General features: G+C 42.0%; 1 protein-coding gene across 3 annotated transcripts in view; it reads right to left on the bottom strand.

Moving 5' to 3' along the window:
- The window catches only part of PITPNM1 (phosphatidylinositol transfer protein membrane associated 1), a 47,358-nt gene that overhangs the window by 9,492 nt on the left and 16,348 nt on the right, over window positions 1-21,518 (bottom strand). For all 3 annotated transcript variants that reach the window (XR_011556756.1, XM_070726628.1, XM_070726619.1), the window contains exons 8-19: window positions 19,462-19,572; window positions 19,282-19,343; window positions 18,342-18,583; window positions 17,508-17,697; window positions 16,723-16,830; window positions 15,201-15,382; window positions 12,101-12,300; window positions 11,840-12,010; window positions 8,067-8,219; window positions 6,159-6,307; window positions 1,312-1,422; window positions 265-381 (exon numbers count right to left, since the gene is read on the bottom strand). Coding sequence is in view for 2 of the 3 variants with exons in the window: in XM_070726628.1 (XP_070582729.1) it covers window positions 265-381; window positions 1,312-1,422; window positions 6,159-6,307; window positions 8,067-8,219; window positions 11,840-12,010; window positions 12,101-12,300; window positions 15,201-15,382; window positions 16,723-16,830; window positions 17,508-17,697; window positions 18,342-18,583; window positions 19,282-19,343; window positions 19,462-19,572 (1,796 nt within the window). In the remaining variant the exon portion in view is untranslated. The remainder of the gene's footprint in view (window positions 1-264; window positions 382-1,311; window positions 1,423-6,158; window positions 6,308-8,066; window positions 8,220-11,839; window positions 12,011-12,100; window positions 12,301-15,200; window positions 15,383-16,722; window positions 16,831-17,507; window positions 17,698-18,341; window positions 18,584-19,281; window positions 19,344-19,461; window positions 19,573-21,518) is intronic.

The following is a 21,518-nucleotide window of genomic DNA, read 5'->3' as shown; positions in this document are numbered from 1 at the left end:
CGTTCACATGAAATATCCAGACTTCCAAGTTTCTGTTGCTACAGCTGTTACAATAAAAGTAGTACTAGCCCACATGGCATTGGTTTACAAGTCTGGTGTATTTGGAGGATTAAACAGCCATTTGCAAGTGAAAACATCCTGCATAATGTTTACATTGCCCACCAGGAAAGAGAAAGATTATAGCACGTAATGCTGCTTGCTCAGGCTCATGCCAGCATTACAACCTATCGCTGCTCTATTGTCCTGAATTAAAACCTTGGTTACCTTCTCTCCAGTGAGAGTTACCACATCAAGTGGACCATACATGAAGCGCCCACTAAGGACTTGGGGTCGTCCCTCACACACAATTGCATCACTGGCACGATGGTTTGCTGTAACATTCTGAGAAACAAAAAGCCAGACATTACTATAAGCCTCATAATTGCAAAACTGGACAAACGAAAATTTCTCAAGAAATGGATGACCACAGTGAGATTGCAACAGAGCTAGTTGGAGAATTTAAACACCTTGAATCCCAACTCACAAACGGAACTCATGCAACAACAAAGAGTTATTTAGAGCAGGCAGGAGAATCTTACTACATAATAGCTGTCTGTTCCTGCAGCTGCATTAGAAGATTATTTGTGGGACTGAATGGGTCTTTTTGTTTCTTGATTGTGTGCTAATATGATTAACTATATAAGGCTATCTTTAATAATAAAATCAGCTGCCGTAAGAATTAAAAGGATATCTCGTATTGAGTTTTTCCTACTAATAAAACAACAACATATTCCACTAGAGAAGACAACTTATCACATTTTATATACTATGAGTAAATGCATTTTCATCCCACATTTAGCACTATGACCCTATATTCAATAGCTTGTCTTTTGGGTGTCAATGCTCAAAACCATCCCATCCCATAACAGCTTGCTACTAATTCATTTCAGGGGCCAAACCTGAACCTAGAAAAATCCAAGATGTTATGAAAGTGAAGTAACTCTCCCATTTAATAAACAAAAACCTAATGCATTACACAAATAATATCATCTAAATGAAATCACATTTTGAATGGCAACAATAGTATGTCGATCCTTCAGAATCAAAATGATTGTTCTAATGTTTAGAGGAGTTAAAGGCAAATCATGTGAGATCAATACTGGTAATGAATTCAGGAACATTGTGGAGAGAGAATAAATAGGATTAGATTGTGTTACTTTCCTACAAAGCCAGTGGAACAACCTCAGCCAGCCACCCCAACATATGCCCTGAAAACTACGCACACAAAAGGGACCCCAAAAAAAGCTGAGAGCAGCCACAGCAGTTTCGTACCCGGATCTTCACTTGTGTGCGTTTGCGCTGCCACTTTTCACGGGGAAATGCTGGGCTGTAGATCGAACTCTCCTCATTCTCAGTCACTTGATGCTGCTCCGTCTCAATCACCTGTAATCAGAGACTGTAAATTCTAGGCCTCAAAAAATATGGTCAGTATTGCCCTATGTTAATATGTAGCCAGTATTTAAAAGTAAAACGTAAAAAGTAAAATGTAGCCTGTCGGTGACTACTTCAGCTTCAACCACAACAACACAGGAGCACTCAACAGATTTAAACTTAATATTAACCGCTCCAAACTTGACTGTAAAAAATATGACTTCAGTAACCGAGTTGTCGAAGCGTGGAACTCATTGCCGGACTCTGTAGTGTCATCCCCAAACCCCCAACACTTTACCCTTAGATTATCCACGCTTGACCTATCCAGATTCCTAAGAGGTCAGTAAGGGGCAAGTACAAGTGCACTGGAGTGCCTTCCGTCCCCTATCCTATTGCTCTCCTATATCTCCTATACCTTTCTTCTATTCCTATATCTCTTCTTCTATTCTTTCATTGATATGTTCTATTCCTTCTCTTCCCTATAACTTCTCTTCTCTTCTTTCTTAGATATATTTTACTATGAGTATATCCTCTATAACCTTCATCATGTATTTTACTATGTGTATACTCACTAAAACCCTCATTGTGTATTGGACAAAATCAATCAATCAATAAATAAATAAACAATTCCTCAATTTTTGGCACCTAGATTGCTTCAAAAGCGGACAAGTCAAGCACCTTCGCCATGCTTCTCCTAACCTTGGCAGAATAGTGCTGGGATCCCTATTATCTCTGAGGCATTGCTTCCTGGCATTTTTACAAATGCAAGTTTTGCTGAGTTGGCACGTTAATGAATAGGGCATTTAATCTTAAAATGGGTAATACAAAATTAAGGGCCACATAGCAATGTACAGAATTGAAATTTTGGGAAAAGCAGCCAAGGTTTAAAGGTCACTGATGTTTTATTATACCCAATGATGCCAAAAGGCACAGCATAATGCAGTAAGTAGAGGCGTATTCACAAAAGCTGCTGTTTTTTTATAGTTTGTTGTTGCCCGCCAGCAGCTCACGCACCTGGTACCTGATTCCAATCGTGCAGAGGCTGATGCGGTGATGCGCCAGCAGCCTATGCAGCTGGAATTTGAGTCTGATAGTGAGGAGGCTGGAGAGGACTCGGTTCCAGAGGCAGAGATTCAGCCAGGGCCTTCAGAACCTCCAGAAGCTCCCATCAGAGATATGAAAGGAGGAGCCTATTCTCGATGCCCAGGCACGCAGAGCAGCCAAAAGGCAGGAATGGTTCCTCTGGAGGAGGTCTCTTCGGGAGTAAGGCTTGGGGCTAATTGACAACTCCCCTAGCCTATTTAAGGGGTGACGACAAAGGAACCAATTTGCAGAAAACAACTACGCCCATATTCTTTCATGTCTTGACTCCAGAAACATTTGATTGGCTCTCGTTCTCTTTCTTGGCATTTTCCCTGCAAATTGCTTCTGGGCATTTTGCCAACCTTAAGCTTGCTAATATCTGTAAGACTATTTACTCAGCATTATTATTTTGTGGACTCCTGCAGGCTGTTAATGATGTTGAATTAACAGCCAGTGTTCAGAAAAGCCTGCTTTAAACTGTATTTGTGTGTGACGACTAGTGAGAAAGCTCATTAGTAGTCCTTAATTAGTAAACTACAGTTTGTACAGACTGTGCGTTCATTGGGGTGCATAGTTGGGGCAGAACATAGCTGTACAACTGTAGAGCAGGACTGGGTTCCAATTCTCTTTGCTGCTAATTCACTCAAGGATGTGCCACATGGGCGCATGCGCATTGCACACCATGCACATGTGCAATGTTAAAAACACAGCTTCTGTGCATGCACAGAAGAAAAAGCAAGATGGCAGGGCCATAGGCGAGAGAGTCAGTTCAGGGGCAAGGCAGGCCTGGGTTGCTGCCAGTTCTAATGACCCAGGTTGCCAAGTTACTACCGGTTCTACAGACCTGGTTCGAACCAGGAGTAACCCACCTCTGCTGTAGAGTTATAAACAAATGTTGGCTTCAAAATAAAGCCAATTAAAATGCTATAATTCTCTGAGCAGTGGAAAATTGTGCAACTGCTCTTGTGCCCTGTAACGGCCTGTGCAATTACTGCATATAACACACCTGCAATTATACACAGCTGAATCTAACTTTAAACATAAAATTGCATGCATATTGAAACCTACACAACTATGTGGGTGTATGCAGAAAAACAGCAACACAAGCCTTCTTCCCCCAACAAGCGTTTTCCTGCTTGCAAAACATTTTTTCCTGTTTCAGATTCAAGAAAAGATAGGGAAAATGCTAAAGGTATTATGATTCAAAAAGATTTCCGCTGATAATTATAATTTTATTAAATTAGAAAACAGGAAGGAGAAAAAGAAATTCCGGTAGCAGAATGGAGTGGGAAGTGTATTGTATGTCTTACGAGTGGGCACTGGAATAAAATCTAGGGCAGTTGGGCCATGGTTGTTCTCTACAGATAACCAGTGACTAATGACCACAATTGAGCCCCAAATTTGTGTTGCTAAGCAAAATATTTGCTAAGTGAATTTTGCCCCATTTTAGAACTTTTAATGCTACAGTTAAGTGAATCACTGCCATTAGTAACATAGTTAAGTTCCTCTGGCTTCCCCACTGAATTGCTTTTCGGAAAGTCACAAAAGATTATTGATCACATGCTCCGCCCCCCCCCCCCCCCAAAACACTGCAACAGTTATAAATACATGCCAGCAGTCAAGTGTCCGAAATGTTGATCACATGACCACAGCGATGCTTCAAGAGTTGTTAAGGGTAAAAAAATGGTCATTAGTCCCTTTTTTTCAGTGCCGTTGACTGTTTTGAACAGCCACTAAATGAACTGCTTTAAGCTGTGGATTATCTGTACGGCTGTGCTTTTTCAGTTCTCCAAAAACTCAGACAAAAGGCCTTTCTCTTTTGGATGGAGATGCTGAGAATTAAGTGTAGGCCATTTGGAAATCTAAGCACATCATTTAGCAGCTAAACTCTGAGTCTCAGAACTCATCTAGATCCAACCTGCTAAGGCAAAATTTAGCCACCAAAGCACCCTTGATTTCTGTGCCTTCTACCTTTCAGGGAGGATCCTGCATCATTTCAAAGGCAGTTTCAGGTCTCTGTGATCCCAGGATGGTCAAAAGATGAGCCCATATATTTCCAACTCAATAATGGGGCATTTAAAAACTGAAAGAAAATCCCTTCCTTCCTTCATTTTTTCATGAGAAACATCCTTTCCCTTTTTGCATTTTACAAGGCATACGGAGTATGAGGATGTCATACAGGGGGGGTGTTTGCCCAGGTTCGCCTGGTGCACCAGTTGCGGCCCTATCTGGACCGGGAGTCAGTGCTCACAGTCACTCATGCCCTCATCACCTCGAGGCTCGACTACTGTAACGCTCTCTACATGGGGCTACCTTTGAAAAGTGTTCGGAAACTTCAGATCGTGCAGAATGCAGCTGCGAGAGCAATCATGGGCTTCCCTAAGTATGCCCATGTCACACCAACACTCCGCAGTCTGCATTGGTTGCCGATCAGTTTCCGGTCACAATTCAAAGTGTTGGTTGTGACTTATAAAGCCCTTCATGGCATCGGACCAGAATATCTCCGGGAACGCCTTCTGCTGCACGAATCCCAGTGACCAGTTAGGTCCCACAGAGTTGGCCTTCTCTGGGTCTTGTCAACTAAACAATGTTGTCTGGCGGGACCCAGTGGAAGAGCCTTCTCTGTGGTGGCCCCGACCCTCTGGAACCAGCTCCCCGCAGAGATTAGGATTGCCCCCACCCTCCTTGCCTTTCGTAAACTTCTTAAAACCCACCTCTGCTGTCAGGCATGGGGGATTTGAGACATGTCCCCCTGGCCTATATAATTTATGCATGGTATGTTTGTGTATGTGTCTTGCTTTTTAAATAAGGGTTTTTTTAGAGACTTTTTAATACTAGATTTGTGATACATTGTTTTTTATTATTGTTGTGAGCCGCCCCGAGTCTGCGGAGAGGGGCGGCATACAAATCTAATAGATAGATAGATAGATAGATAGATAGATAGATAGATAGATAGATAGATAGATAGATAGATAGATAGATAGATAGATCTAGCTGCATATGCACACAAGCAATCTATTTCATTCTCCTTTTTGCCCAGAGAGCAGGGCAATGGGAGTTCTTTTCTGGCAAGACCTAAAGCAATTTGGCAGTGGGGCAGCGATACTTTGCTGGGCAGCCTGAAAGACAACCCCAACACTTTACCCTTAGATTATCTACGGTTGACCTATCCAGATTCCTAAGAGGTCAGTAAGGGGCGAGTACAAGTGCACTAGAGTGCCTTCCGTCCCCTGTCCTATTACTCTCCTATATCTCCTATTCCTTTCTTCTATTCCTATATCTCTTCTTCTATTCTTTCATTGATATGTTCTATTCCTATATCTTCTCTTCTATTCTTTCTTAGATATATTTTACTATGAGTATCTCCTCTATAACCTTCATCATGTATTTTACTATATATACCCACTAAAATCCTCATTGTGTAATGGACAAAATAAATAAATGAATGAATGAATGAATGAATGAATGAATGAATGAATGAATGCATGCATGCATGCATGCATGCATACATACATACATACATACATACATACATACATACATACATACCCAGATCATCTTTAAACTGCTTTTGAGGGAAGTTCCCTCAGTTGCCTCTGGTCAAATCAAAAGGTTAAAGGAACCAGTTCCACAGGACCTACACACCTTTGCTTGCAATAACCCACCTGGCGTAAGATGAAGGCAGCCACATCGGCACTTTCCCAATAGCTGGCATGGAAAAGGTGAGGCAGGGTGATGGTGGGAAAGGCCGTGAGTGCCTCAGGGCAGTAGAGAGAATAGTCGATGCGTTTTGAACCCCACCAACGATCCAGAACTAGGCCAAAGGGGAGGAGAAATCATATTAGCAGAATCCCCTGAAGGTGCCCCTATCTTTTTTCCCCCTCTTTCTCCTCTAAAATGGATAACAAGGCCCTTGGCATGCTGGACTGCTTTTACTGGTCATCCTTTTCTAACATTTGTCTATATTTCACCCTTCAAAAACCATATAAAGATACAAAATGCAAGGGAAAACAAACCCTTTAAAAAATGGCGAAAGAACTCCCCCACCCCCACCCCCGTGTGTGCATTAATGCCTTGTATCTTTCATCTTATAAAGCTATATAAAAATATTAATAAAGATGTAGTGGATACATCAAAGCATTTAGTCCTTTGCAGATATTGGCATACTCAAGATAGAAGCACTATGTTACACTGACCAAGACCTCATAATGTTTGACAAAACAGAAATGAACAATGCATATATTTTTTTTAGAAAAAGGAGGCAAAATATGTCTTTTCAACAGCTATTATCAAGATACATGAATAAAGTTACAACGTGGGAGATTGTTGACTCCTCCAGAGGGTTATGGACAATACTTACTAGCAGAAAACCATATCCATGTTGTGACATATGCCAGAACAGAACTATAGGGAGGAAGCTCATTTCCAAGGTAACGCAAATACTGTAACATCTATTTCTTTCCAGCAAGTTAATGCTGCCTATGTGCTTAATAAAATCAGAAGGAAGTAATAGCCAAAGGAGATGACTCCAAGTGAAATCTCATCTCAACAGCAGCTGGTGAACAGTTTCACTAATACTCTAATGAATACTTTTTCAATTTATCTGTCCCCCCCCTAAAATCACAAAAGACTCAAGGATCAAAGGGCACTTGCCATTAAATGCATCTTTAATTTTAAGCTGCAGCTGCCTAAAAATGCAATTAGCATTAATTTCTAAGCATTAGTACAGATAGGGCAAAGGAATTCAATATTCTTTTCCTCCACTTCAATGGAAGCTGTAGCGTTTTTAATGATTAAATTCTGATACACATCAGTCCCTACCAACTAATGACTGGGGTTTAAAAAAAACACACAAACCTCACACGCTTAATGCAAATAAGATCATATCTAGTTGCCAAAACTTCTGCAGAAACTTTTACAGCTATTTTATAATACTCTGTTCCAGTTGCCAGAAATTGAAGTGGCCCAGCTCTATTCAGAACTACATTCGTAATCACCATAATGGCTCTTCGATGTTTCTGAGCACTTCAGAAGCGACACAAAGTGGCCCAGTGTGGCCAGGCTATGGCAACACTGTGGAATTTGGGTTTTCCATTCAATGAACAAGTATTTTCTTGGCACCCGAATAAACTGCAACCTTTGCAAAATGTACTCATTTGCTTCACAGAAACAAGAGCCTTTGTTCAGATTTCTGGCTGAATTGTTAATGAGTCTATTCAAGGAGTAGACAGTTCATTCTGAATGGCTGATGTGAAAGAACAGCTTTATACAGGGGATACCAAGAGAGACACAGAAAAGGCATACAGGTTTCTAGCACTTCAACTAAATAACTAGATGACACATTTTCTAATATTTATTCATTGTAACGCTTAAAGCAATGAAAACAGGACTCAGGCTGCTATAAACAAGAATGTTTAAAAGAAAATAATGCTTTTAAAACGTAGAAAACTCGTGGTACCCTTTCCTTTCAGCAAGTGGATTCATAATATCAAATGGCCCGCTAAGCGAACAACAGATGCATAGTCAAATCTGGTTTTGAGGAAATTAGTATAAAAAGGCAGCAAGTAACTCACTCTTGACAACTTCATTGGTGCTTGTTGCAGTGCCTTCACTTGCAGCTCCCTCGTTTCCTTTCCAGAAGCCCCCAAATGCACCTGTTGGAGTGGGTGGTGTCACAAGGTCCAGCTCACTCACAAAGAGGGAAGAATGACTCTGCAAGGTGTCGGCTGGTTCAAGGAGAAACATAAGCAGAGGTGAACACAGTGATGGGCATACGTCCAGCCCTCCACTACTTTGCTGCAGCATCAGCCTTTCCTAAATTCATTGTTTCCAGCTGTATTTAGAACTATAATCCTCATAATTTTCTTTTGGGAAATTAACTTAGCAAGATAGCATAAAGTTGCCTTTCGTTAAAAGGAAATGTTACACGTACACACACAAACACACACACACCCCTCCTAAACACACAATATAAATCATGGCATGGATCCTGCAATGTAGTGGTGGTGGGAAATTGGATTAGGATCAGAGAAACTCAGTTCGATCCCACTTCCAAACTCATTGGGTGACTTTGGACCAGTCAGTCACTCATCACTCAGCCCAACCAATTCAATTGATTATTTGAGGAGAAACAAGAGAAGGGAGAGCCAAATATGCTGTCTTGAGCTGCTGAGTGACATGTTAATACTGTATATGAATAATATTATGCAATATGTAAATATAATAAACATTTGTGATTTGGTGTTTGTAGTCAATTCTTGGCTCTAATGTTTCTATGGACTTTCTCCTACAATAACATCTCTCTCTCTCTCTCACTCACTCCTTCCCTCCCTCTCTCTCTCTCACTCTCTCCCTCCTTCCCTCCCTCCCTCTCCCTCTCTCTCTCTTTCTCCCTCTCTCCCTCCCTCCTTCCCTCCCTCCCTCTCTCCCTCCCTCTCCCTCTCCCTTTCGCTTTCTCCCTCTCTCTCTCCCTCTCTCCCTCCCTCTCCCTTTCTCCCTCTCTCTCTTCCTCTCTCCCTCCTTCCCTCCCTCTCTCTCTCTCTCTTTCTCCCTCTCTCTCCCTCCTTCCCTCCCTCCCTCCCTCTCTCTCTCTGCTCCAATTCCTCAATAAATATCCCTTGCTGAACTTCCGCCCTGCAGATATCTCAGTGCAGTAGAGCATGGCATCCGAGTGCACAATAGGCAAACATGAAAGGCTCCTTAGCATGGCAGATGAATGTAGAGCATTCCTCAGCAGCACTGGGGTCAACCAGTCAAAAGCACATCTGCATTTCCTTTTAATTTATGCTGCATTCTAAAAGTTCCCTCTCACACATGTACATTTCCTTTCCTGTACATGCTCCATCTGTCCATCCATCCATCTCTATCAATTACAGAGGAAAGTAATTAAAACCTTAGTTCCAAAAAGAAAAAAAGTGGAAACAAATTAAAATAAAATTACACATTTCTACTGAGAGGTTTCAAATGAATACGGCTGTCGGCTAAAAAAAGAAACAGAAAGGAAATTCCCCTCCTTATCATTATAAATGACTCACTATACATTCTGAGAAAGGAAGTAAAGTTCCTCCTTGGGCCTGACAGATAAAACCTTTCAAAAGCTGGTGGTTGATCATTAATAGATGGGAGAATTGTAAAAGAAGCTCCCTCTGAACAGGTCTGGCATAAAAGGAAAAACTCTACTTCAACATGGGCTTAACACTGCCCCACTCGTGGGCTGGGGGTCCGAAGCAGGCAATGTCATGAGAACACAAAAAGCAATACAGATTCTGTCACAATCTGCTTCTGCCTTGGTTAGCCTCAAGTGCAGAAAGGTCCTGCATAGCAATCAGCAGATGCAGCAGAATTAGTGGCGGTTATCACTTCAGACCAGGGAGACGAGAACTTTTATGTCCCTCTGTGTAAATGTCCTACAAATAGAAATCAATTATTCACAGATGTCGATTTCATACCATTACCACTTGTTCCGTGCTGATTTTCAAGGCAAGGACAAAGTATTTTATTATTATACCACTACTGCAAGATAATAAATAGGAAGCAAGGCTAATTAACGACTAAGTGATGAGAGGCCAACTCCGTCAGGCTCCTTCTCTTCCTCAGCTGTTTCCCTTCCAAACAGTCAAAGCACTTTCAGGTTGCAATTTCGAATGCGGTTGGACTTTTGCTTGGTTTCCCCTTTATCCCTCTCTGTTCCCTTCTTCCGCGTCAGTTTAAATAAACCATCCTGGGAGCCTTTCCACTTAGAAATAGATACAGCGACTACAAATAAATAATATAAACATGCGACATCCTCCTAGCAAAGGGCTAAATGGACATGGCTGCTCTGCCAAACACCTCTATTGAATTAAGGGACTGACTCCAGAGAATTCCACCTCATAAATCAGGGCTCTCAAATTCGTGGCCCACAGGCCAGATACGCGACGCACTGGTCACGCTCTCTCCAGATGTAGTGAAGGGAGAAAAAGTCCCGATACCTCACGTGACACCACGGTGACCCTGCAAATTTCATAGAATCATAGTGTTGGAAGGGACCTGCAGGGTCATCGGGTCCAACCCCCCCCCCCCCTCAATGCAGGATTCACTAAACCATCCCAGAAAGATGACTGTCCAGTCTCTGTTCGAAGACCTCCAGTGAAGGCGAGCTCACCAGTTTGACGCCTCTGTTATATATTATTCCCCCTCAGCTCCGTTACAGCATACTGGTGCCAGATTACTTGTGGGACCGCATTCTGCTGTATGAGTCCCAGTGACTGGTTAGATCCCAGAGTCCGCTTTCTCCAGGTTCCGTCAATTAGACAATATCACTTGGCGGGGCCTAGGGGAAGAGCCTTCTTTGTGAGGGGCCCAGTCCTCTGGAATCAACTCCCCCCCCCTCATTTATGCCGCCATGCTTGGGGCCATTAGACTCTAGCCCCCTGGCCTATGAAATTTATATACCCAGTAAGACCTCACCTATTGCTGGTGTTACGTTCCAGACCCGGCCGCGATAGGTGAAATCCGCGATGGGGAATTTATTGACTGATAGTCCTTATTTAAGTATTTATATTGTAATTGTTTGGTAAGTTTTCATTGTTTTAAGTGTTTATAAACCCTTCCCACACAGTATTTATTTTAGATACAGTATTTAAATACAGTATTTACAATTTTAGATATATATTTTTTGAAAAACCTGCCGATCAAGTTCCGTGGGCTGTTTAAATCTGCCGATCGACTTCCTCAGAAACCTGCGAACCAGCGAAGATCCGCGAATGATTTTTTTCATTAATATTTCTTGAAAACCCACAATGAAGTGAAGCCGCAGTAGGTGAAGTGCGGTATAGCGAGGGACTACTGTATGGTTGTTGTTTGAATGGGTATGATTGATTTTTAATATAATTGGGGATTTTAGATTACTTTCCTTAATTTTAATTAATTGGATTTAGCCTATTATATGTTGTAAGCCACCCCGAGTCCTTGGAGAGGGGCGGCATATAAATAAAATAAAAAAATTTAAAATAAAATATAAATAAAATAAATAAAATAAACATATTGTTGAGAACAACATAAAAGCCATTATTATCGAACAAAACAATGTATCCTTAAAAAAGCATTTTACTTCATTCTGTGTCATAGATTTAAAACAAATGCACCACTGTACTCAGTAATACTATAATACAGAGAACCAAATCCTGTGTTCTGCAGTTCCCTAAGGTTGCAAAACCACATCTCAAACATCCTCCATCGCTTACACTGTAGCCCCAGCCTCCCACTTTCCTATTTCCAAAAGAAAAGAAGCAACAGAGCCCTATCAGGTCCGGCCAAAGCTCCTTCCGGTCCATTATTTAGTGCCTGGCCTTCAGTTTCTCCTCACCTAATAAAGTGGACGAGCCATCTCCCAGGGGATACTTCTGATACCGGGGGACCCCAAAAGGAGGTACAGCATGAAACTGCTGAGCAAGCAAAGGTTCCAGGCGGGAGGCACAGGGGTCAGCAGCATGAAACAAGTTATAGATCTGTTCGCAGGACGGCCGCATCTGAGCCACTGAAAGACACAAACGATTGTGTAGATTGCTGTTGTCTACGAAATGGATGAAAAAAGCAGAAAGATGGAAGAAAAAAAAAATCTCCGTACCATCCAGGGCGGGCATTACTGTCTTACGCAGTGCAAGTACCAATCCCAGAGGGGAGCCAAATAAGAAAAAACCGGACACTTTGAATTCCAGCTTCCCAACCATGCTGGGGCCTTCAAAGGTTTCCACCAACGAAGATGAAGAGTTACTGCTGCGTCGAGGGTCTCCTTCTGTTTCTGAGCCAGGCACACTAGACTGCAGGCTAAAGACAAGAGACAGGGGTGAGGGTAGGAAATCATGTCCTTGCCATAAAATACAAATAGGCTCCAACCAAGCCCAAAATACCGTATTTTTCAGCGTATAAGATGCACCTTTTTCCTCCCTAAGAGGCTGGAAATTTGGGTGCTTCTTATACTCTAAATGTAGTTTTTTTCGAAGCTTTTTTTTCAGTAACTAGGTGCTAATGATCTTCCCAGCTCTTACCAACTTGCAAGCTCTTTCATTGTTACTTTCTGAGAAGAATGTTTTTCCAGTCTTGTCTTTACAGACTTTTTTTTCATTACTCTAATTGTTCCAAGTATTTCTTTCCAGCCTTAACAAGGTGCTAATGATGTTCCCAGCTCTTACTGGCTTGCAAGCTCTTTCATTGTTACTCTCTGAGAAGAATGTTTTTCCAGTCTTAAGTCTTTACAGACTTTTTTTTCATTACTCTAATTGTTCCAAGTATTTCTTTCCAGCCTTAACAAGGTGCTAATGATGTTCCCAGCTCTTACCAACTTGCAAGCTCTTTCATTGTTACTCTCTGAGAAGAATATTTTTCCAGTCTTAAGTCTTTACAGGCTTTTTTTCATTGCTCTAATTGTTCCAAGTATTTCTTTCCAGCCTTAACAAGGTGCTAATGATGTTCCCAGCTCTTATTGGCTTGCAAGCTCTTTCATTGTTACTCTCTGAGAAGAATGTTTTTCCAGTCTTAAGTCTTTATAGGCTTTTTTTCATTGCTCTAATTGTTCCAAGTATTTCTTTCCAGCCCTAACAAGGTGCTAATGATGTTCCCAGCTCTTACTGGCTTGCAGGCTCTTTCATTGTTACTCTCTGAGAAGAATGTTTTTCCAGTCTTAAGTCTTTACAGGCTTTTTTTCATTGCTCTAATTGTTCCAAGTATTTCTTTCCAGCCCTAACAAGGTGCTAATGATGTTCCCAGCTCTTACTGGCTTGCAAGCTCTTTCATTGTTACTCTCTGAGAAGAATGTTTTTCCAGTCTTAAGTCTTTACAGGCTTTTTTTCATTGCTCTAATTGTTCCAAGTATTTCTTTCCAGCCCTAACAAGGTGCTAATGATGTTCCCAGCTCTTACTGGCTTGCAAGCTCTTTCATTGTTACTCTCTGAGAAGAATGTTTTTCCAGTCTTAAGTCTTTACAGGCTTTTTTTCATTGCTCTAATTGTTCCAAGTATTTCTTTCCAGCCCTAACAAGGTGCTAATGATGTTCCCAGCTCTTACTGGCTTGCAAGCTCTTTCATTGTTACTCTCTGAGAAGAATGTTTTTCCAGTCTTAAGTCTTTACAGGCTTTTTTTCATTGCTCTAATTGTTCCAAGTATTTCTTTCCAGCCCTAACAAGGTGCTAATGATGTTCCCAGCTCTTACTGGCTTGCAGGCTCTTTCATTGTTACTCTCTGAGAAGAATGTTTTTTTAAAGCCTTAACCAGGGGATAAAATGATGTGCTAAGGCTGACCAGACTAAAGACTAGCCAGATGAATACCTGGTAGGCAGCTTTTTGCCCCCCTATTGTCCTCCTCCAAAACCAAGGTATGTCTTGTACTCCGAAAAATACAGTAATCCACAAATTACATTTGTCCATTTACTTTAATTTCTAAGGAAATCAAGGATGCATGATGGTAAACAGAAAATCAATTACAATGTAATAAGTGTACAACACTTACTGAGTGGGAAATTAAAATGAATGACAGAAATGTTTCATTCTGAAGAAGCTTCTTCTCTAGCCCGGTTGATTCAGAGTTGCTAAACTACAATTTTCAGCATCCTTCTTGTTAACTATAGACATATAGCATTTGGCTCTTTAAGTGAGAAAGAATACTAGGAAATCCAGGAGGGTCACATTTACTGTAGCGTTGTGTGAAGGAGTTGTGTAAACCCTAAGAAATGCATACCTTTAAGGAACGGCCACCCTGTACAACAGGAGCATCTGTGTTAGATCCAAAGCACCTCTGCCGTGTTTAAATCTGCATACTGCACAACTGATCTTTACAGCATGATTATCAAGAGCCGGGGTGGCGCAGCAGGTAGAGTGCTGTACTGCAGGCCACTGAAGCTGACTGTAGATCTGAAGGTCAGCGGTTCAAATCTCATCACCGGCTCAAGGTTGACTCAGCCTTCCATCCTACCGAGGTGGGTAAAATGAGGACCCAGATTGTGGGGGCAATAGGCTGGCTCTGTTAAAAAGTGCTATTGCTAACATGTTGTAAGCCGCCCTGAGTCTAAGGAGAAGGGCGGCATAAAAATTGAATAGATAGATAGATAGATAGATAGATAGATAGATAGATAGATAGATAGATAGATAGATAGATAGATAGATAGCAACTTCTTACACAACCATGAAATAGCCATAGCTCTCTTCCAGGGTGAAAGATAGGACAACATATAAGTCTTCATATGTTGCTGAACTATCACTTCAGGTGTTTGGTTTTTGTTAATTATATGCCATCAGTATCAACTCCTAATGACCAAATAAACAGATTTTTCTCAAGGAAGGATCCTCCCCTAACCCAAAACCTTCAGGTCTTCCAATGGTGCAGCCATTGCTGCTGAACTTGAATCCACCCATCTCGCTCCTGGCCATCCTCTTCTTCTCTTTATTTCCACCTTTGTCAGCACTAGAGTACAACATTATCCCTCATTGTTAGCAATTCTAATATTAGCTTCTGTGAGCTGAGATTCAGCAACTTCTTCAGGATTATAAAAGGGTGAAACGTTTAACAGACTCCTTAGAGTAGGCTACTTAGGGTTACAGAAATTCTTTAAAAGACTGAGAGCAATTTGGCTGACCTCCTGTTCCCAACTGGCAAACAAGCAGATCAGATTACTGGAAACCAATACCTCAAAAGTCATCCTAGCTTTATAAACTCGTATTCCTTACTTTCTCACCTGGACAAGATTTGCTGCTGTTGTAAAGAGTCACCTTCTGGAGCTATGCTGTCACAATATTTCGGAGTAGGAGGAAGTCCTCCTGGCTCAGGACTGGCACGGCCAAACCCAACCAATGTTTCCGGCTTCTTGAGAAGTGGATCTCGTACCATAGTAGTCTCTGGAGACAGGAGGTCAGCATTCTGGAAAGAAACATGGAAGGCTGAGAAGTTTCTCTTCTGCTCAGGAAATTAGAATGCCTTTTCTTTTAGGCAAAGAAGGTTAGGTCATGACTGCAGGAAAGTTACCCAGATTATTTTTCCAGAATTTAATAACAAGCTGCTGAACAGTCTTCCATGATGGGTGGTGAATAATAATAATAATTTATTAGATTTGTATGCCGCCCCTCTCCGAAGACTCGGGGCAGCTCACAACAATGATAAAAACAATATTATAGTAGCACAAATCTAATATTAAAAGAAATAACTAAAACCCTATCATATTAAAACCAAACAACACATACATACCAAACATAAATTATAAGGAGCCTGGGGGAAAGATGTCTCAAATCCCCCATGCCTGGCGGTATAGGTGGGTCTTGAGTAGTTTACAAAAGACAAGGAGGGTGGGAGCAGTTCTAATCTCCGGGGGGAGTTGATTCCAGAGGGCCGGGGCTGCCACAGAGAAGGCTCTTCCCCTGGGGCCTGCCAGACGACATTGTTTAGTCGACGGGACCCGGAGAAGGCCAACTCTGTGGGACCTTATTGGTCGCTGGGATTCATGCGGTAGCAGGCGGTTCCGGAGGTACTCTGGTCCAATGCCATGTAGGGCTTTAAAAGTCATAACCAACACTTTGAATTGTGACTGGAAATTGATCGGCAGCCAATGCAGGCCACGGAGTGTTGTAGACACTTGGGCGAATCTGGGAAGCCCCACAAAGAAGCCACTAAAACAAGCAGCGTAGAACTCCAACGGCCACAATATGCCTCTTTTAGCAAACCAAACAGTAGTCATGACAAAATATTGCCTCTCCTGTGAAGTTATTACTCTCAACCCTCTGGATTGAAAAAGCTGTGCCTCCTGGCTACAACCCCCACCCACCCCAAAACCCTCCCCTACAGTTGATCTCAGCAAAAAAGAAGCAGGACACTTGACTGATCTACATTATATTTTAGAGCACATACTTGGGCAGTTCATGTCTACAATGAAGTTGGAAGAAAATATTTCTCCTCTTCATCTATTTTCAGTTCATCTTATTAGCATGTAATTAGTGAATAGAATAGAGTAGAATAGAATTTTTTATTGGCCAAGTGTGATTGGGCACACAAGGAACTTGTCACTAGTGCATATCCTCTCAGGGTACATAAAAAGAAAAGATACATTTGTTAAGAATCATGTGGAACAACACTTAATGATTGTCATAGGGTTCAAATAAGCAATCTGTCTGTCATTTTATAATTTATCTATCTGCCCATTTTAGAATTCGGAAGGAGAACATCATCAGAAGTAAGGAGAGATATTATCCCAGGGGTTGGGAACTGACCATGCTGCCACGACGGCTGCTCCCATGACTTCCTGACCCACCAGCACGACTGTGGCAAAGAGCATCAAAGGCCAGGATACCCCCAACACAGTCTCCAATCAGTAGCACCTGTTGAGAGAGATCAACATGAATTGCTAATAGAAGAAACTCAAGGCATCAGCATTTTTTCCTTGCTAAATTTTCAAGAAAGCTAGAAAGATATATTCTATCTCTTTTCTACAATGCTTATGACTGGTGCAGCAGGAAAATATAGTGCATATTAGAGAAGCATTTCCCAAAATTGTCAACTTTAAAATGTGTAAACTTCAACCCCACAAAGTCCCTCCCTAGCCAGCTGTGGCATTAGAAAATTACTAATTTACTAATTACTAAATTAAAAAATTTTCTAATTTCTAAAATTAGAAAATAAATTTTCTAATTCTGCATAGTGCACAACCATTTAGTCAGATGGGAATAGGCTCCTAGTCCTTATGGTTATAGGGAAATACATAACCTTGAAATCATAAAGACTTCAATTGCTCTGATTGTTACGGTGGTCTCAACCATCTTGCAAATGTTAATGTTACAAAAAGAGTGGATCTTTGTAATGTATTATCCAAGTGTTTAATTTTCCAATAAACGTCACAGCTCTATTTCCAAAGGAAAAAAACTGAACAGGATGCCTATCTAAATGTCCGTTCCACTGTGTCACTTGGGCACATAGGAATTAAAGATCTTTCTTCCTCTGTTCTAGATTTCTGCCTCCAACTTCCTATACAAACTCTAAACATTGACAGCAATCTAACCTGGCCACAGAAGCCAATGCCATCAGGGGAATGAATGAAACTGGCATAAGCCTGGTTGGTGCGGGAAATGACTGTTGCCACGGCACTCTGATAGCTGCCCGAGGAGGTTGCAAGCAGAGGTAAAGCAGCCAGTGGGATGTGATCTTGGCTACTGGAAAGACTGTCGCCATCGTGGCTGTAGGGGCTGAGTCTAGGAAAGACGGGTTGAAAGGAATGTCAAGACACAATCTAAAATACAGGCCTCTTTGTAGAAGCTAGGAAATTACCACCCATGTATAATCACCCAATCACTTTTTTTAATATAAATAATAGGTCTGGAGGTTAAAAGACCAATCATCTACCATGTCAATGACAAAAGAAAGCACACAGCTTAAGAAATTTAATTTAATTAATTTAAAATGGACATGGGACAGCAATCATTTGAAATTAAGACCTGTAGTAAGAGTTTAGCCCACTATCCAGAGCTATGAGCAGCTGAAGAAAGAGAGGCTAATTCCAAAAAGATGAAATGGAATTTATTTGGGAAGTTCTGCCCAGCAGTCTCTAGGGTTGGCCCAAAGCACAGTTCATGGGTATTCAATCTGAGTGGTACATCACATAGTTCAAGTGCTTTACTTGGCTCTACTATACCCAAAGAACAGGTCTCACATTTTTTCCCCTACATCCCAGAACCAAAATAAATAAATAAATTAGTATTGATGAAGCAGGTACCACTGCCCTTATTAAGCCCCTTCACACTCTTGGTGCCTGCAATTCTTGTTTTCTCAGGCGGGCAGCCAAATAGCACTACTTGCATCAAGTTGTTAGCAGCTCAAAAAAACCCATGCTTCCTACTTGGAAACCAGGACATAGGCAGCAGCGCAGATCGGTGGACAGGGCACTAGGCGTAATGCTATGTGCCCCAATGCTTCGGGAAAGTGCAGCCGGGTGACTGAATCCAAGGTAGCAGTGAGTGTATGCACATCAGCCTGTTTGGAGCCTGGTTCTCCTACACCCTGGTCTAGAATGTTGCCACTGTGGAGGATCAGGAAAAGGGCATGAATACGGCAGGTCCCAGAGAGACCTTCTGAGCCAACCTATGGAGAGATACACAAAGCACTGTGAGGAATGGCGAGTATCATCCAAGGGAGAAGGGGTTATTATTATTATTATTATTATTATTATTATTATTATTATTATTAATTAGACTTGTATGCCGCCCCTCTCCAAAGACTCGGGGTGGCTCACAGAACACAATACAAAAACAATATGTGTACAAATCTAATAATTAAAAACTATAAGCTAAAATCCCATTACATTAAAAAGCAATCAATAACTCAATCACATCCACACATAACATTTAATGATCAGAAAAGGGGGGGCATGATCTAACTGCCCCATGCCTGGCGACATAAATGGGTCTTGAGGCTCTTGCAAAAGGCGAGGAGGGTGGGGGCAGCGCGAATCTCCGGAGGGAGCTGGTTCCAGAGGGCTGGGGCCACCACAGAAAAGGCTCTTCCCCCTAGGTCCCGCCAGACAACCTTGTCTGGTCGACGGGAACTGGAGAAGGCCAACTCTGTGGGACCTTATCGGCCGCTGGGATTTGTACGGCAGAAGGCGGTCCCGTAAGGTTGTTAAATGTGGCCATGTACTGCAGCCAAGGATATGGAAAATTGGCTAAGGATATGACAACAGTAATCCTGTAATCATCACAAACCCTCTCCAATGGCTTGGGGCCACAATAACTGAAGGCAGTGGAATAGGAATGCTGTGTTTCAGGCATGGGTTTCCTCACCTCTGGTGGGCCAGGTACAGGGACACCATCGCTATCTGACTTGGTTGCTCCCGTCGCATCAACTGCAAAGGAAATTTATATTGCACTCAGTGCAGGGTGACAAAAGGCGAAAGGCCAATAACAGACTCTAGAGGTCAGAAAGGGCAGAAGTCATAGAATATGGAAATGGATTTATCTTACCTAGTAGAACCTCGTCCCGTTCATTGGGTCGCTCCAGAGTATCAAGGAAGTCATTCGAATTCCACTTAGTGATTTCCTTTGCAAACACATCATCACTGTCAGACAAATCCTCTAAAATGAAAAAAAAAAAAAGGTTACATGCAATCTAGTCACTGCAGATATACTGAAATGTCCACCATGGTTAACAATCAGAGTTAAGAGAGAAGGGATAATTTTTAAAGGAAGAAAGGCACGTTAGAGCAGTGTTTCCCAACCTTGGCAACTTGGAGATATCTGGACTTCAACTCCCAGAATTCCCCAGCCAGCATTTGCTGGCTGGGGAATTCTGGGAGTTGAAGTCCAAATGTCTTAAAGTTGCCAAGGTTGGGAAACACTGCATTAGAGGAATGTCTCTAGCTGTCCTCCAGATTCATAGGACGAATTCTTTTCTAGATTTTTAGTCTATCATCTATGGAGTCCTTGGTGCTCTCTGAGATTGACTGTTTGCTTGCAAGCATTCCATTACCCAACTAGGTAATATCATCAGTCAGAGTACATGTAGGTCTTGCATGTAAGTAGAGTACATTATAGTATTTGCACTGAATCTTATAGATGGCTTCTTTTTAATTCTTGGGCTATTGGGTCTTTTGGTTTGCTTAAGATGTTTTGGAGGGCTCAAACTCAACCCTCAGTAAAGAACTGTTTAACAATGTTTAACAATGAGTGTTATAATGGCACTGGTGATAATGGTATTTTGGAATACTGTATTCAGTGCTGGAGACCGCACCTACAAAAACATATTGATAAAATTGAACGGGTCCAAAGACGGGCTACAAAAATGGTGGAAAGTCTTAAGCACGAAACTTATCAGGAAAGACTTAATGAACTCAATCTGTATAGTCTGGAGGACAGAAGGGAACGGGGGGACATGATTGAAACATTTAAATATGTTAAAGGGTTAAATAAGGTTCAGGAGGGAAGTGTTTTTAATAGGAAAGTGAACACAAAAACAAGGGGGCACAATCTGAGGTTAGTTGGGAGAAAAATCAGAAGCAACGTGAGAAAATATTATTTGACTGAAAGAGTAGTAGATCCTTGGAACAAACTTCCAGCAGACGTAGTTGGTAAACCCACAGTAACTGAATTTAAACATGCCTGGGATAAACATATATCCATCCTAAAATAAAATACAAGAAATAGTATAAGGGCAGACTAGATGGACCATGAGGTCTTTTTCTGGCATCAATCTTCTATGTTTCTACGTAACAACCAGTACTCAAAGTTCTGGCCATCTAAGCCACAGTCACGTGACTGCAATATGGTTACTTGGAAACCGGCTCATTTTATGACAGTTGGAAATGTTCCACATGATTACAATTTTCAACCTTCCCTGCTGGATGGCCACAAACAAAATCAATGGGGAAGATGGCAACAAATATTGCAAGTTGCTTGGATAAACCTGCACACCCTGCCTCAGCTTTCTGTGTTCACGTCAGCTACCCACGCACCCTCCTTAAGCTTGTGGTGCATCTCCTTGGCCATTCATGTGCCCTCCCCAAGCCTTCTTGCACTCATGTGGCACCTCCCCAGCTACCCTTCAGCAGCCACCCCAAACCCACAGCATTTGCACTGTGCCTCCCTGCTACTTGGGTACGCTCCCAAGCTTCGCTGCGTCATGACAAACCACCCTGGCAACTTCCTTCCTGGCAGCAACTGCAGCCACCCCAAACACCACTGTACTCATGCCTCCTCGGCTATCCATACATCCCCTTGCTCCCTTCCTCACTTGGCAGCAGCCACTTACCTACTGGCTGGGCTGCTTACAACTTTGACAACTTTCTGCTGGGTTCCTCACCGAGTTTGCTTGGAAGCTGGTAGGAAGTTGCAAGGTGGTGCCTGCTTAACAACCTACTATCCTCACTTAACAACGGCAGTGCGGACTACAGAGATTGCTGCTGCTGCTTAGTGGTGCACTCGCTTTATATTGGACTTAATGACCATATCGTTTAGTGATGGAAATCCCAGTAAAAATTACTGTCACAACCTAAGGGCTACCTGTAGTTTGGCCATGTGCTACA

Source organism: Erythrolamprus reginae, chromosome 1, assembly GCF_031021105.1.
Source record: "Erythrolamprus reginae isolate rEryReg1 chromosome 1, rEryReg1.hap1, whole genome shotgun sequence".
Classification (NCBI taxonomy): domain Eukaryota; kingdom Metazoa; phylum Chordata; class Lepidosauria; order Squamata; family Dipsadidae; genus Erythrolamprus; species Erythrolamprus reginae.
This window is presented reverse-complemented; position numbering and strand designations above follow the sequence as displayed.